Consider the following 16,275-nt stretch of genomic DNA (forward strand, 5'->3'; position numbering starts at 1 on the left):
TGTGACATTACGTAAATGACTCCTTTTTGTTATGTTGACCTTTCCTAGTGGCTGGAATTTTTTGGTGGTGAGGGTTCATATGATAAAATTAAATATAAAAAAATAAAAATTTATATATATATATATATATATATATATATATATATATATATATATATATATATATATATCCTTTTAAACGCATATTTATTTATTATTTATTTTATGCTCATTTTTTTTTGTTGCTGCATTAACACATTTTTCTTTCAGTGGGAGATGAAGTGTGCATCAAGGAATTGGGGTGCTTCACGCTGTCAAAAGACTTTTATCACCCTCAGTTTCGACCCTGCAATGTTTTGCCCGAGCCTCGTAGCCTTATCAACACACGCTTTGTACTTTTTACAAGAAGCAATGTTCACCAGGGAAAATTTTTAAATGCTGACAACGAAACAAGTATCAGAGAATCCGGTTTTAACCCTAACCATACGACGAGGTTTATAGTTCATGGATATCAAGAGAATCCACTGCATGATGCATGGGTTTTGGTAAAAAAATTTTGATACTTTGAATTTTTCAGCGAAAGAATTCTCTTTAGAAATATTTGTTTTTATTTTTTTATTATATATAAACATATAATTTCAGTCAGCTGACTTGAAACTTTTTGTATAGGCATACAATAATTTTGTTTTTTCCCCCTTCAGAAACTCAGGATATGTTTATATATTTTTAGTTATTCTTTTAGAATGGTGACATGCATTTACTCTAATAAAGTCAAGATTTCAGTAGTAAAACATTCAATAAACAAGGCGCTTATAATTAAAGTTCCACTTTGAAATGGTCATGAAAGGAAAACTACTGGAACAAATGTTATCAAACTTGGTAATGGTTTAAAGAAGGTCATGAAAATTTCTTTACCGCCAAAAAAAAGTTCAAAAAATCACCATTAGGTGGTGCTTTATGAAATATTATTTATGGTGCTTTATGAAATATTGTTAAGCAAAATAGGACAAAATGTGCTTAATCATTTCTGAAACGTTTTAGAAAGCATGTTCAATGTGGCATCCACCATTTTTGAAAGAAAGTTAAATCTCATTACTGCATTCTCAACAGTAGCTCTCAGCATTTCAGGAGGAATGTTACTCACATGCCGGTGCACCGCATCTCTTCAGTTCCGCCAAATTGTTTCGATTATCAACATAAACAATGCTTTTGACACACATAACACACATTGAACATGCTTTGTAACACATTTCAGAAACGATTCAACACATTTGAAACCGTTGTCTTCATGTCTTAACAATATTGCATACAGCGCCATTTTCTCTCTGGTGGCGTGTTTTTGAATTATTTTTGGCAGAAAAATTCCCATGACCTCTTTTAAACTATTGCCAAGTATGACAACATTTGGTCCAGTAGTTTTCCTTTTATGACCATTCCAAAGTGGAACTTTAATTATAACCACCCTGTATTTTATTTTATGTCATGAATATTTATGTTGAAAATAAATAAGAAGTTAGAATCAAAATAGTTTCAAATGATCTAAAATTGAAGAATGTTGCAATAATGTTTTGTAATTAAGCACTTCTTACTGCTATTTGTCGTATTTAGAGCTTTGAGCAAAATTATTTTATTAGATAGGATATTAATTTTGAATAGCTTCTAAATTATAAAATTTATTTTTTATAGTGATTATAAGGAAATGTCCGTAACTGGTATTCGTTTTCGAATATTAAATATAACATTATTTCAGTTAAACAGTGAGAAAATTAACTAACAATATTTTCTTACATTTTTCAGAATTAATTTTTGAAATAGAATTTTAAAGATATAATACAAATATTTCCCATTTGCTGTATTTTTAATTTTATTATGTTAACACCGCATTTTGAAGCAACTGGAGAGATATTTTGGAGCGGACCTCGCTATTTCGAGTCGAGCTTAGATGACGAGGACAACATTTCAGCAAGTGTCCCTCTCTCCATTCTTCCATATCACAGATATTAGGAGAAGTCTGCTTCATGATGACTAATTTAAAATGCCCCATTTCCATAAAAAAAAACATGCAACTTGAGTGGAATCGTGTTCCGAACATGCAATCTTCCAGCCACAAGTCCACTCTCTTCTAAGTCACCACGACTTCTTTGATTTTAAGGAATAAAATTTGATTACAATCAGATTTTATAATAGCAAAACGTATATTTTGTATGAAAATGAACGATCACGAGAATTTTTTCTGCTACTCCTTGGGAGGAAATATTCTATCCTAATTGAAAGTTCACGAATACATAATTTAGAAAACAGCGAATAATATTAAATTCATTTATCAATAAGACTTTTCAGAGGTCGTCTGTTGATAATAAACTTTTGCTATATTTGCAATTTCGTATAAATTTTCCATTAATACGAAAATTCGTTATCATGCTTGAGTAATCTAAATTTCTGTTTATTTATTTGATTGTAATTACTTATACTGTCAAACATTTGTCTGTAATTTAATTTTGCATCCATGTTTACGTCAGATGACAATTGTGCCAGTCTAAATATTTACTTGAGAAATACAAGAATGATTTAAATCCGATAATAAAAAGAAGGTTTTTGTTAAGTACTTGTGGAAATAATATAGATTTTTTTCTTTAAAAAGTCGTCTTGAATTATTTTTAATCTCAACCCTCTGTAATGAAAATAAAAATATCATTAAGTGTATAAGAAAATACTTTTGACATCATGCGTTTAAGCTCAGTAGATTTATAAATGATCAATAAATGGTATTAAAAAGAGAATATTGAGAATGCATGAATTCTAAAAAAATGATATAAATTTCTGATATCAATACACTTATTTATTTAATAGTGTTGATGAATGTGGCAAAAAAACAAGAATTATTAATGTTTTAGAGGTCTATAATTCATTTATGTGTTATTCTTATGGAGCAGACCCACAGTATTAAAAATAGATTCCCTTATTCAAGTTTGTCAAGCATGAAAATGTCCATCCTTTCAAATATTTTCAAATATATTCATCTTTAAAAATCATAAATTCTTACTTTACTTTCACACGGATTGATTTTGTTTCCAAATATTAACATTCTAAACACTGTCCATGAATTATAACATATATAACTCTTAAGTAATGATTACGGAAGGTAAATTCATTTTATTTATTACCTTTATGCAAACATTTAAAACTCAATTAAAATTATTATCTCTAACCTACCTGCATTATTCGTTTGGATGATTCGATGAATTTCGTTTTCGTCTCATGTATTTAAATTCAACCAATAATATACAAAGTAAATCAATAATACACAAAGAATTCTCAAATCCATAGTGAATTGTTTTTATATTCTAAGATGGCCAATTCATATGGGTTTTTTTTCATTACGAGAACTACTCCACGTACAATAAATATTGTAAATATCTGAACAAAACTATGAATGCAGTATGCGCAGGACGAAACATTTCCATGAATCATTTTTATAGTTGTAGAAGCCATTTAGTTATTATTATAGAAACAGAAGAAAGGAAAATCCATAATTTGAGTCTTTATCATTTGAAGAATTCTATTGCAGAAGTGCATTAACTTTGTCTTTTATTGGGCTACTCCTTTTCATGCATTTATTCATTTAATTTTTTTTAACAAACTTAAAAAACGTTTTCCTATTTTTCTCAGTACAAGCAATGCAAAAATGTTTCGAATTTCGAATATGACGAAATATATTAATCTTTTGATTTACAGTTAAGCGATTCCTCAGTTTAGTTCAACTTTTTTTTCGTTTTTATTTTAATGTAAACACGATTTCACAAATATTTTTATAATGTACACTCACTGCATTCACTATGATAAATATTTGCATGCGAAGTGCAACTAATGCCTATCATTAAATATCATGATGCACTCTCCCAGAAATATCAAATAGAAATACATTTTCTTAATTTAGCTTATCGTCTTTATAATTACATTTTCTAAAGTTTTGGGTGAATAAATTATAGAAGAATAAAGTTAGAAAGCCCTTGTGAATTCCACTATAATGAACCCAGGATAGTAAAATGATTGAAGATTCTCATATAAGAAAGTTTAAATGAAATTAATCTTCAATTGAATATTTTTTATGATGAAGTCTTTAATTTAAATTTGGATCATAATTAATATAAGCATTAGTTATATAAATGCTTCCTAATTTTCACACCTGAGAAAGGGTCTAGATTGTTGAAAAGAAATACTTTTTAGGTTTCTTTTCATACCTTTCATCTATACTTCACACTGTTTAATGAATTTTTAAGTTAGGTATTCTCGAATAAGAATTCAAAGAGTTATTGATTTGAAATAATCCTAAATGCCAATATCCTAATGTCATTAAAATGAGCTCTTTTTGGGAAAGAACAAAAAGAAAACATTTTAATATATTGTTTGATTATGTTTTATATAATTCATGCAATAAATGGTACAGATAATAATAAATGGTATAGATATATTGATTCTATACATCTGAAATTCTATTCAACGGATCTTATTATTTTTTTCAGTATAAGGCGTTTTTAGAAATTCAGACATTATTTAATGATATATATAAGAATTGGACATATTAAAAAATACTGTAAGGATATATTCGAGGTCTCCAATCTAAATTATTAATTTATTTCCACGTCAGCTAACTTTTCCTTTCAGATAAATGAACTAAAAAGTTACACTCATGAAATTTCAGAGATGAGGATGTGATTCAGTTGTAGAATACATTTCAGATCTCAGTATGTGAAACAGTGGTTAGATGATGAGAACTTTATCCGAGTCGGCATTCTCCATACTTGACCGACCTATCCATATGAAGAGGATTGACCTCCGAACACATAATTAACTTCCACCAGATCCACATATACAACGAATCTTTGACTGACTCTATCTTAAACCTCTGCTTTGAGATCGAGAATTAATCGCCGTTTTCCTATAATATGAATATACTTTGGCTTAAACTTCAGTAGAATTCTTTTTCTCAGGAACTTTATCATACGAAGTATACAAAGAAAAAAATATTGTAATCATATAAATATTTGAACTTGAGATTTTGACAAATCTCCACTTTGTAAATTTCTCTGAATATATTTAAAAAAAACATTTTTGGAATTATGTATATTTTTTAGTGAGCATGATAACTCAAAAACCCTTTGAGCTAAACAGATGAATTTGGCATGGTAGCTACAAATAAAAGTTATAGATTTGTGTCAAATTATGAACGAAATTTATTCGCAGAAAATACGTCTGTTTGATCATCCGCGTGAAGGCGAAGCTAGATGGATAAAATTCAATTCATATTTTTAGCATTTAAACTGTAAATCCTATCACATTTTGAACCATATCCATCAAAGAGTGAATTATCTATCTATATGTACAATCGCATGCACGTAAACGTGAATACTCAGATAAATGAAATTTAGTATGTGAACTGGTTACTAAAAGTATAGTTTTATATCAAATTTTAATTTTTATCTGATGACAAAGTATGTTTGGGTTTCTTCCCTATAGTACGAAACGCAAAATGGTCATGTGCGATATTCAAAAAATAAAAGTGTGAACACTCGTGGAGTTCCCATTCATCCCATTGTACATTAGTTTATTATCCTAAGGTTCACAATTTCTGTATAATTGAAAATGGGGTATATCAGTTTTATCATGGAATACGTAAGGCTACTCTCACTCGTTATTCTAGGGAACAATTTCAACTAGCATGGATAATAAACTAATCAAATCAAAACAATGAAGCATTAAGAATTTAATTCCAGAAAATAATATTTATTAAGTATACTGAATATTTCTTCTATAAACATAGCGCCACTTGTTTTTTCTTTGACGATATCACATCAAAGTAATTGCTTTTAACAAGACAATGATACTGAGTAAAAGTATATGATATCTTAATATTGAGAGCTGAAAAAGAAAATCTCGTTCAACTGTTTCAAATAAATGATTTCAGGAGAAAAAAAAGAAAGAACCATTTAAAAATTATTTTCTCTCGGCGGCAAATAGCGAGGAACTATTTACTGATTCGAAAATAAATCTACTCTTTTAAATGACAAAGGTGATGAAATTTAATATCATGTATTACGCAAAGTAGATTTCTTATTAATACCGCGAATGAAAAAATATGAAGGAGGCTTCGAACGCATAATTTATTCTTTTAAGCTAATCCGTATCAGTGGTTTTGTATCTTGAAAATCATTTTTTATAAAATTCTTTATTTTTTATTTATATTATATATAGTTTATTTTAATGTAATTTTTGTATTAATAATAATAAAAAAAGAAGATGGGAGATTTAAAATTTAGAAATATTTATATCTATGAGTTGCCTACTGCCTACTAAAACTAAAAACCGTAATAATGAAATAACCTAAAAGAAACAAAATTATAAATAGAAATTTATAAAAAAATAGGAAAAAATATATTGAAATTATTCGCTAAACGCATTCTAATCAAGTTTTTCTCAACTCTTATTTATTTTAAACGACTATCTTTTTTTTTCTGTGAAACTTAAATAGCTGAAATCTCTAGCACTGGAGATATAAAAATATGCCTCAGTATATATAAATCTCATTATAATACCATGAAAAGCAAATTTGATCGCAGATGTAAATCACGAAAATTTGATTGCTTTAGTAAAATTTGCAATTACAAATATGTAATCTGAATAAGTATCAAACAATTGATTTACTTTTATAATATTGTTCACGAAGATTCAAGGTATCATGAAACCCAATATATAATAAATAATATTGAGCTTGGGATTTGAGCTACACACGTCGAGATTAACACTTTTACGCTCTACCAAATGAGCCATGGGAGTTGTGGAGATGGTTTCTTTGTGCAGCTTTGCTTCTCTCTTAGAATGACAACGTCTAGTATAAAAATAAAGCACCAATTTATAGATTTCATTCGGAAATGTACCTTGGATCTGGGGTAAATATCTTGCTTCTCATCAAGAGTGTAATCTTGTTTCGACTGTCTTCTATTTAATACTGCGTCTTCGAATGATGGCATGGTTTCACAGAAAGTAGATGAAATATATACTTGTGGCCTTCTTCCGAAGGATGAATCAAAATCTTCCAATGGTGTAGCACCTGATACAGATAAAAATACCTTCTTGAGTTTTTTTCAATGGCCGACTTTTTGGATGAGGATAACCAGATTTCCAAATACCACATCTCCAAATTCAAAACTTGGGGGATCAATACCAAATCTCCATTTGATTTTCCGATTTTTATATCCTGATCATTCATACTTCGCATCTTGACTTACTGTCTTACTTTTTAGGCTCTAGAAAAAAATCTTGTAAATGTAATTATTACTACGATATCATCTTGCAAATATAATTTTGAATACGATATCATTTTGTAGATGTAATGATGTAAATGATGATATAGCCATAATGATGAATATGAAAATTTATTCATCATCAGGGAGAAATAGGAACACAATGTTTTATATAGTTTCAGCCTCTGTACTACGTAGTAAGATTAAGAATAAAAAGGTATATATCTTGCCGTGTTCTGTTTGTCGTTTTTATAAACGATGACTGATATTATAAAGTTCTACGACAGCTGAAACTAGCCAGTATTGGATAATGGTCTCGTGCTCTATTATAATTATTCGAGGAGCGCCATGCATGCTCCAGCAAAACTTCCGCTACTTATCTTTTGAAGCATGACATGCCAAGTAATCTATATAGATGATGATCCACTTAATTTCATGAATAAATTTTGGAAGACGTCCAAGAAGATAAATTTCAAAGCTATGGAAAGGAGATAAAACTGGAGGAATGGAAGTCCCTACAGTGGATTTTTTTTCGTTGGCATATTCGAAAATAAATGACACATCAAACTATATTTCGGTACTTCTCTAGCCAATAAAAACCTGTTGCGAGTTCTATCAAAAGTTTTTTCAAAACCAAGCTGACCATTTGTTGCGGCACTGTCTAAGTATGTCTGTTCAGAAAAGTTTGGTGACGACTGGCACGACCTCTTTCCAGCCAGATCAAAATTCCTTTTCCATAGTATTCCGTCAATTAATTAAAATTCTTTCTTATCTGTAGGTAAGGTGATATGAGAAAGAATTATTTTTGTGAAGTCTATATCTTTCTGTTCACAGCGATATTCATATCTTAAATAATGGCTAAAACGGATGTTTCAGTTTACTCTTCCATTGAATTTCAAGAGAATGTCGGCATCTTTATATTTTTTACCGCCCGATCGAAAAACAGTGTTCTTGAAATCAAAATAAGCTGGAGGAGTGAATGATGATCTGTCATAACAGAAAAACGCCTCCCATTTAGGAAAGATCGAAATTTGTTGACAGACCGTATGAAGACTAGGTATTCCGTTTCAGTAGGGTAGGTATTCTGTTCAGCATTCTTTCCTGATCTTGTCAAAGTTCTAGACATATAATTTTTTGGATTCATTATGTATCAACAAAATAACAGCCACTGGCATCCGAATAAATTTCTGTAGATGAATTTTTGTACATTCCTAATATTGGATCTGAAGTAAGTGTATCCTTTAAGATTTTTAAAAGATTTAAAATACCAGTGGGATTCCTCATTACATTTAATGGGCATGAATCAAAGGTAAGCTTCGAATATCATGCAAATTCTATGGAATTGGGAAAATTCTTAAGGCTTTCTCTTTCTCAAGACCTAGTCGCACTTAATTACTGAATGAAAGAAGGGTTAGTATTTTAATTTTATGCACAACAAAAAAAAAAGTACTTCTTCCGATTTCATACAAGGTCCGCTTTTTGAACACATTCGGAAGCAATTATTAATCGATTAACATGTTTTCGTGAAGACTATTTTGTCATTTTGATAGCAAATCATATAGTCCATATTAATTAGAAAACTATTCATCATTCCTTCGAAAGTCGTTAGTGCGTTGCGGCATGACTTGCGGTTAATCCAAACGGCATCGGCATGCCTTTAAATTCGCACAACCTGTTAGTGTAGTTAATTCCCTCCCCCTCTTTTTTTTAACACAATTTGTTTTTCTGCTTTTCTCAGGCCAGAGCAAAGGTTCATGAAAGACAAAGGCCTTTTAAATAATTCAGGATACACTCGATGGTAAAGAGAGGATAAGTATTTTTCTTCGCATTCAGATAAAGCTTACTTAATTCTTTCTTACTAATGTCTTTATGATATAAGGGAGATTTTATTAAAAATATCTTCAATCATATTATGCAAAAATTTAATAGCTATTAAAAATGCATGATTTCTTCCGATTCATTATAAGATCAAATTTGAATCTAGTATGTACTCCTTTTGTAATAATAAATGCGATTAGAAAATTTTTTGTTTTATTAACAATTGTGAGTGATTTTAATGTACCTCAAAAACCATGATTACATTTCACTTTTCACTTCTTTTATTCAAGCGACCGAAATAATCATTGTTTTTTTAATTATGAATATAGCATAAAATAAAGTGTTCTAAAATAATCATTAGCGTATGTGTTTCTAAATAAAATTTTACAAAATGATTGATGTAAACATAAGGATAATATTTGAAATGAGGATATGTAATAGGATAATAGAAAGGATAATATAGATATGTAGACTTAAACTTACGTGTGCATTTTTTTTATCTGATTGATATAGTAATAATAAAGCACAAAGTGGATACAGCAAATCTCTGTCCGAAAGTATAGATTTTTTTTACTATGCTTATAAATTTTTATCTCAATATACGTCGTTGTATACAAAATTTTCACAGCTTATCTGATCGTTCCTATGGTATTAATATTTCGTTCTCCAGTCATGTTTAACATTATTATTATGGTTGAAGCATAAATTAATTCATGTTTAAAAATGAATTATTATATTTGTTAAGTTATATAAGAATTCTAATCAAGAATAAAAAATTTTGTTCAGAAAATAATAATGAATTTAAAATTAGTGCAGAATAATTCGTTTATTATTCTTATTAATTGTAAGGGAACAATGAAAATATCCGAATATAATTAATTTTTTCTGTAAAATTGTTTACAAAATATTCTAAAAGGAATCCTTTCAATGAAAGGGATTCAATATAAGTTGATATATTTTTGATTCCAAAATTTGAATTTATATAGCTCATAAACAAGGACTAAGGAAAGCGATTGAAATAAGTTTTAGCAAAACATCGTTATTAAAGAAATGTTTCTTATATAAAAGCGTTCAAAATATGTTTTTGTTCTTACAAGAATGAATTTTGATATAACCAGAAGCAACCCGCATAATGCTCTTGCTTATAAAATACGTTTTGTCGAAAGGTCAGCTTGTACGATGCGGCAAAACAGAAACTTACTTTAAAGAATAAACAAAACTTTTTAAACGAACAAACAAAACTTTTTAAACGAACAAAAACCTGGCGAAATAGATTTCTGAAAAATTTATAAAGTTTTGCATATATAAATTTAAATTTAAATTTTTTGTTAAGTGATATAAAGCAGGAGTTAAGTTATGATATTTTAGTTAGGAATTATTCCTCAATATGAAAGAATTGGTCACAAAACATCTATTACAAAAACATTTCAAGTGTGAATTTTCGTTAGAGAAAACAAACATTAAGAATTTTGAGATACCAAAAGATTACCATATTAGATATTTCTTATATGGTGACGTATAAAAACTCTCATTACATATTTTTTTTTGTATAGAACACCATCGCCTCATACTCGCATCTTTGCAACTATTAGGCTACTGAGCGGTTGAAAGAATACGAAAGCATTGCCTTCATTAATATTAAAATATACATTAATGTTTAAAAATACAGAAAAATCGCGCTCTTTAGAAAATGTAGATGAAAAGAATATATTTGAATGATAGTGTTGGGGATAGAGGTTACAATGGAGGGCACACGCCTCAGATAATAACGCCTTGTAAAATAATTTTAAAATGAGAATAAGATAAACATTCTTAGGGCAGCAAAACATGAGACTCTTCCCGGCTTTAAGTTTGAGAAATTTAAAAATGAGAAGGTGGATGTTAATTTAAACGTTGAAATAAAGAAAAATAATAATTAAGAAAAACATATCAAAATTAATTTTGAAACATAATTGAAAAAAAAATATTTAGATCTAAAAAGAAAAAAAAACAGAAAATATTCTTTACTTATGCATACACATAAAAACAAAAATTATAATCGAAATCACACTCAAATACATTTTCAAAATCCGTCATTCAAATAATAATAATTAAAACCGTTAAATTTTTAGTCTTGTCACTAAGGTAGGAATGAATGAATGAAAAAGTACAGGGCTGTAATATTCAATTCACATTCACATTTCAGGCTTCCAATACGAACAAATGGTTAAAAAAATTCCTCAGATTTGCTGAGTTTCTTTATATCGTCAAACAGTTTTCTTTTTGAGGAGAACAAAGAACTAAAACTATTGAAGAATTCATCATAGTCTTCTGTAGAGACGGGATTCTCTGAAGTTATTCTTGTATTAGATTAGAATGGATTCACGATTTCCTTAGACATTATTAGGTCATGAGCATCCATTATATGGCCTAGTGAAGTGCAGTTCAAATATCTCCACATGTGCAGAAGTTGTTGTGTCAACCCGAATTCTTTTGAGGTAAGCAAGAAATGGGCTATACTGTCTAAAGAAGATTATATCTTTTCTTATCCAATTTGTTGGATGAAAACTGACTTTTGGGACAGTATTAAAATCACTTTTGCCCTTTCCACCTTCATTACAGTTTGATTGTCATTTCTTAGACATGATTTTTCTCAAGTGATTTTTGATGAATGGCTAAGGGAGTTTGAAGTAGCTATGTTGCTTTATTTGCTGATTGGTCAGCTTTCATGTTTCCAGTTTCTTCTCACGTGCTTTAACCTACGTGGTGCTAGTATTTTGTGATATAGCAGAGTTTGATTTTTTTTCTCTTTGTTGGTCTTGTTTTGGGATTAAATGCAGCCATGATGTCCATATAAATTGTTCATATTTTATGACTATTCTGCACCGTATAGTTAACTACTTCTAACAGAAGTTCCGCATATTGTCGTTAAATTTGGCAGACTATTATGTGCTATTCTCCAATACGCAGAATGCTGCTCTCACACTGAATTCTATTTTTGAGTCATTCGTATATATTTTAAGACAATATTGACGGTATGTTGTTTTCACATCTTCAGTTTCACCCACTGAGATTTGGTCTTGAAGAGGAATTTTAATGGAAGAGTCCACCATTCAGTTTTGTCCCCCTCTAAGTTTTCTGATTTAATTATGGTTACATTTGGTGGAAGGAGGATGGGTTGAATTCACTTAATGTCACTAGTTCCTATCATATATTTCATAGTGTTAATTCAACATCAATGCAATACAAATGATATTGTGCCTTAACAAATATTAAAAATATATGCAATAAGTTAGTTACTCGTATAATGAAAACATTCTCTTCATTCAATGTAATTCCCATTATTTGATTTAAGTTGCTCCATCTTTGCTGCTTAGTGCTATAAATGTGTTTTCCTGAATTTAAAAGTCATTAGATCATCGTGAAAGTCGGTAATTTTATTATGTCCTTACATATTTATTTATTTTTCTTGACAGGCAACTAATATAAATAAGAATTTCCAAAATGAAAATAGAGATGCTCTTTTGTGAGATTTTGAAAAATGAAACAGCAAAATCAAAGATTAAAGATTAACAAAAAATAGTTTTAAGAAGTTGCCTTAGTTACGAATTTTTTTCCCGTTCAAAATATCAGTGGTTCTAATTACATATTTAGCAGTGTTAGACTTATTGAAAAGAAATTGTCAATGAAAACTTATATAAATTATAGCTTTTGTTACTTTTTACAGCATTCATTAATTGTTACAATTACATCCTGGCGTTTATAAAACTTTCATTGTTAATATGTTTTGACTTTTGATAGAATTTTTTATTTTATGTATATTTTAAAGTGTCACACAGTTCAAACTGGAAGCTGCTTGTATGTGTCAGGTTATTTTTTTACTATGCTATTTCTATTTCATGTAGCAGCGTAACTCAAAACACTTTTTTCGCTATAAAACTCGACTACAATCAAGATTACACAAAACATTTATTTTGACCCATACGTAATATTTTAATTTCTTTCTTTTTTATATTCTTTCTAATACGGTAAAATCAGAAAAAGATAAATTATTTTTAATGGAAAATTAAATTGAGTTATTTTTTGGATTTTAAATGTGGTGGCTTACAAACTAAATACTGGTAAAAATGCACTAAACAATGTCTACTATTAAATTATAATGAATTATTTTTAAAACTGCAACAATAGATATTTACAATATAAAAGATTCGTAAAGAATTTATTAAAATCAACTGAGAAATTCTTGGAATTAAAAAAAGAAATCTCTCTAAGGTAAAAGATGAAATGTGGCTTATTAGAGAAAATATCATCTCAATCATTCTCTCAGGATGAAAATTCCATTATAACGCAAGTTTAAAAATTAATTGCATAAAATAATCGAAGAATGCTATTTAGTTAGACAATGGCAAATAAAGAAAAATAGTTTTTTCTTTTCTCATTTGCTTTATACTTTCATGCGTATTGCTTGAAAAAATTATCTGAATGAACTGTGCACTTTTAAAAATGATTCTTTAACTTTTTCAGCAAAAAAAAAAAAAAATGAAAATTAGGGTTAATTGACTCCACTAAGAACATTATAACTAACTATGGAATTTATCTGTTTTTTTTTTAAATTTAATTTCGCAAAAAAATTGATTTATATTTCAAATGATAATTGTTAATGTAAGGTACCGAAAACACACACACACACCTAAAAGAGCAAGATTTGTTTGTAGTGCTGGTAGAGGAAAGGATCTGGGTGGCTCTTCATGTGGAGGCTGATCTGTTGCGTAGGAACTGCTGGGCCTGCGCGCATTTTTCTGGTAGTTTGCGAGTTGGATACTGCTCTCTCATGTATCTAAATTACAGCCCGTGTCAAATGAGAGGCGTGATTGTATTATGCGACCTCTTATGAGCTTCCCATATGGTCTCTGGCTAGGACAGTGTTTGTAATGTTGTACTTCTTAATTTTCTTTCTTTTTCTGCAGATTCTCCCTCTTTACTTGAAAACAAAGTAAATTCACTTCAAAAAGCAGTAATTCATATCTTATTTCAGATTATGATGAAAGAGTTCCTCAACCAAAATGATACCAATGTAATGATTGTAGACTGGAGCAAAGGAAGTCAACCTCCTTATATCCAGGCAGTTGCTAATGCAAGAGTAGTGGGAGCTGAAATTGCAAGAATGGTGAATGCATTGAAGGTCTGTGAAAATTTTATTATTTTTCAAAGAAGTTTTTCAACAATTTTTATCCACCAATTTTTTTAATTCAGTTCCTGAGATCTGAATTTAAAAAACATTAAGAATCTGTTCTTCGTTTGCTCTCCATTAGTACTAAAGTTAACAACTGAAGATTTTCTTGAGCATGTTATATTACTATCTATTGTTGAAAGTTTCACTTTTGAGCAATTATCGTAAAAAGAAACATTTCCTGCTTTTACATTTTCGCTAGGTATTTGAGAGATACATAATATACTAGAATTTTCTGTCATAATAATTTAGATTGAAGAATGTCTTTTGAGAATTTAAATAATAATATGCAAATGTATGAGTAAAAAGCACAATTTAATTACCAAAGTTTCTTTTTGAAATCACTACAGTAATTCTAATAATCAGAGTATTCAAGTCGGAATATCAGATTCAAAATTTTCGATAAAAATCATTACATTCAATGGTTTATTCGCATTATTTAATAACAAATGTTTTCAAAATAAATTTTAATAAACTATTCATTCATGCTACTAATTTCGCCCCCGTGATCTGGGCGTCCTGGGTTCGAGTCCCAGTTCGGGCATGGTTGTTCTTCATCTGTTCTATCTGTGAGATGTGTGAATGTGCCCCCCCTTGTAAAAAGGGGTTGTGCAAGCGAATGTGATGCGTGAGTAGCTAAGACGTACTCTTGGCCCTAATCGGCGCTACTAAAAACAAGAGACGCTCCCTTGGCTTAAAATTGATGACTTCGTTAACGAGCTTGTCCATGGCAAGTGCCATTATAAACAACAACAACAACAAACAACTAATTTAGCAGCATATTTAACTGTCGGTTTAAGGAAAAAAAATGGAAAAATCAATTCATTGTTTAGCAAATGTTTGTTATTGAGGTTTATTTTTCAAAAGTCAAACAAACAATCTGTAAAAAATTGTTAGGATTATATTTTATCGACATTTCTTCTTTTTGAGAATTCTAACCTAATTATTTTAAAATGAGTTTCATACATTATTATTATTTACTAAATTTATCTGTACATCTTTTAGAAATAATATATTTATTTTAGAAATTCGGAAATTTGACAACATCCATGTTGCACATCGTCGGACATGGACTAGGAGCACATGTAGCCGGTTATGCTGGTCAGAGCATTTTGCCGATGGTTAATAGAATAACAGGTAAAAGTTTTGTATGCATGATTTCATTTAGATTTTAATCGAAGCCTAGAATAAAAATTAAGTAATCCTTACAGAATCTTTAATTTTATTTTATACTAAAAAGAATGTCCTTTTTTATGTAAAAATTACAATATTTAGATTTTCAGATTTAAATTTATTTTTCATTTTTTAAAATTTTAATATCAGTTATCAAAAAATTATTCTGTAAAAAATGGTAAAGAATTGTTTCTGTCATCTCTTCACACTTATTTTAGCTATTTAATGAAGTCTTATCTACTGCACATGGTGTTTACACATTTCACCAAAAAACTAGGCACAATGCGAAATGTTTATTTCTTAATAAGATTTTTCATGCTCTTTTAAAAAAAAAGTTGTATGGTTAAATATGGTTATTAGCAACCCAGTCTCTCGGCAGGAAATGCAGAACAACGTAAAATATATGACCCAAAGTGATTTCTTCTGGTTCTTGGGTTTTTCCAAATTTTTACCTCTTCTGCATTTTTTTTTTAATTTTTTTTTTTTATTTTTTTGCGTTTTTTTCAAACCCCAATAGTTTATTAGAATATCTAAATCTCTACATTCTTGAACATATACTTCTTAATGATTTAAATGAAATAAATATATTTTACAGAAACAATACTTTTGCAAACTCCTTTTTTAATAAGAACTTTTCAAATGAACTATAAATATGTGAATATTAGGCATTCTCATTAATTTTAATTTTTAATATTTTAAATGACTTTCATTTCGGTTAAAGAATATGTATAAGGTATTTGGTAAAAGAAATATATCAATAATAGGTGTGGAATTAATTTTTTTCAGTGTGTACAC

General features: G+C 29.1%; 1 protein-coding gene across 1 annotated transcript in view; it reads left to right on the plus strand.

Annotated features, from left to right (window-relative positions):
- LOC129958651 (pancreatic lipase-related protein 2-like) overlaps positions 1-16,275 on the plus strand; it is a 58,290-nt gene that overhangs the window by 20,320 nt on the left and 21,695 nt on the right. The window contains exons 2-4 of the mRNA XM_056071259.1: positions 250-524; positions 14,113-14,259; positions 15,333-15,444. Of these exons, the coding sequence (XP_055927234.1) occupies positions 250-524; positions 14,113-14,259; positions 15,333-15,444 (534 nt within the window). The remainder of the gene's footprint in view (positions 1-249; positions 525-14,112; positions 14,260-15,332; positions 15,445-16,275) is intronic.

This window comes from Argiope bruennichi, chromosome X1, assembly GCF_947563725.1.
Source record: "Argiope bruennichi chromosome X1, qqArgBrue1.1, whole genome shotgun sequence".
In the NCBI taxonomy this organism is placed as follows: Eukaryota; Metazoa; Arthropoda; class Arachnida; order Araneae; family Araneidae; genus Argiope; species Argiope bruennichi.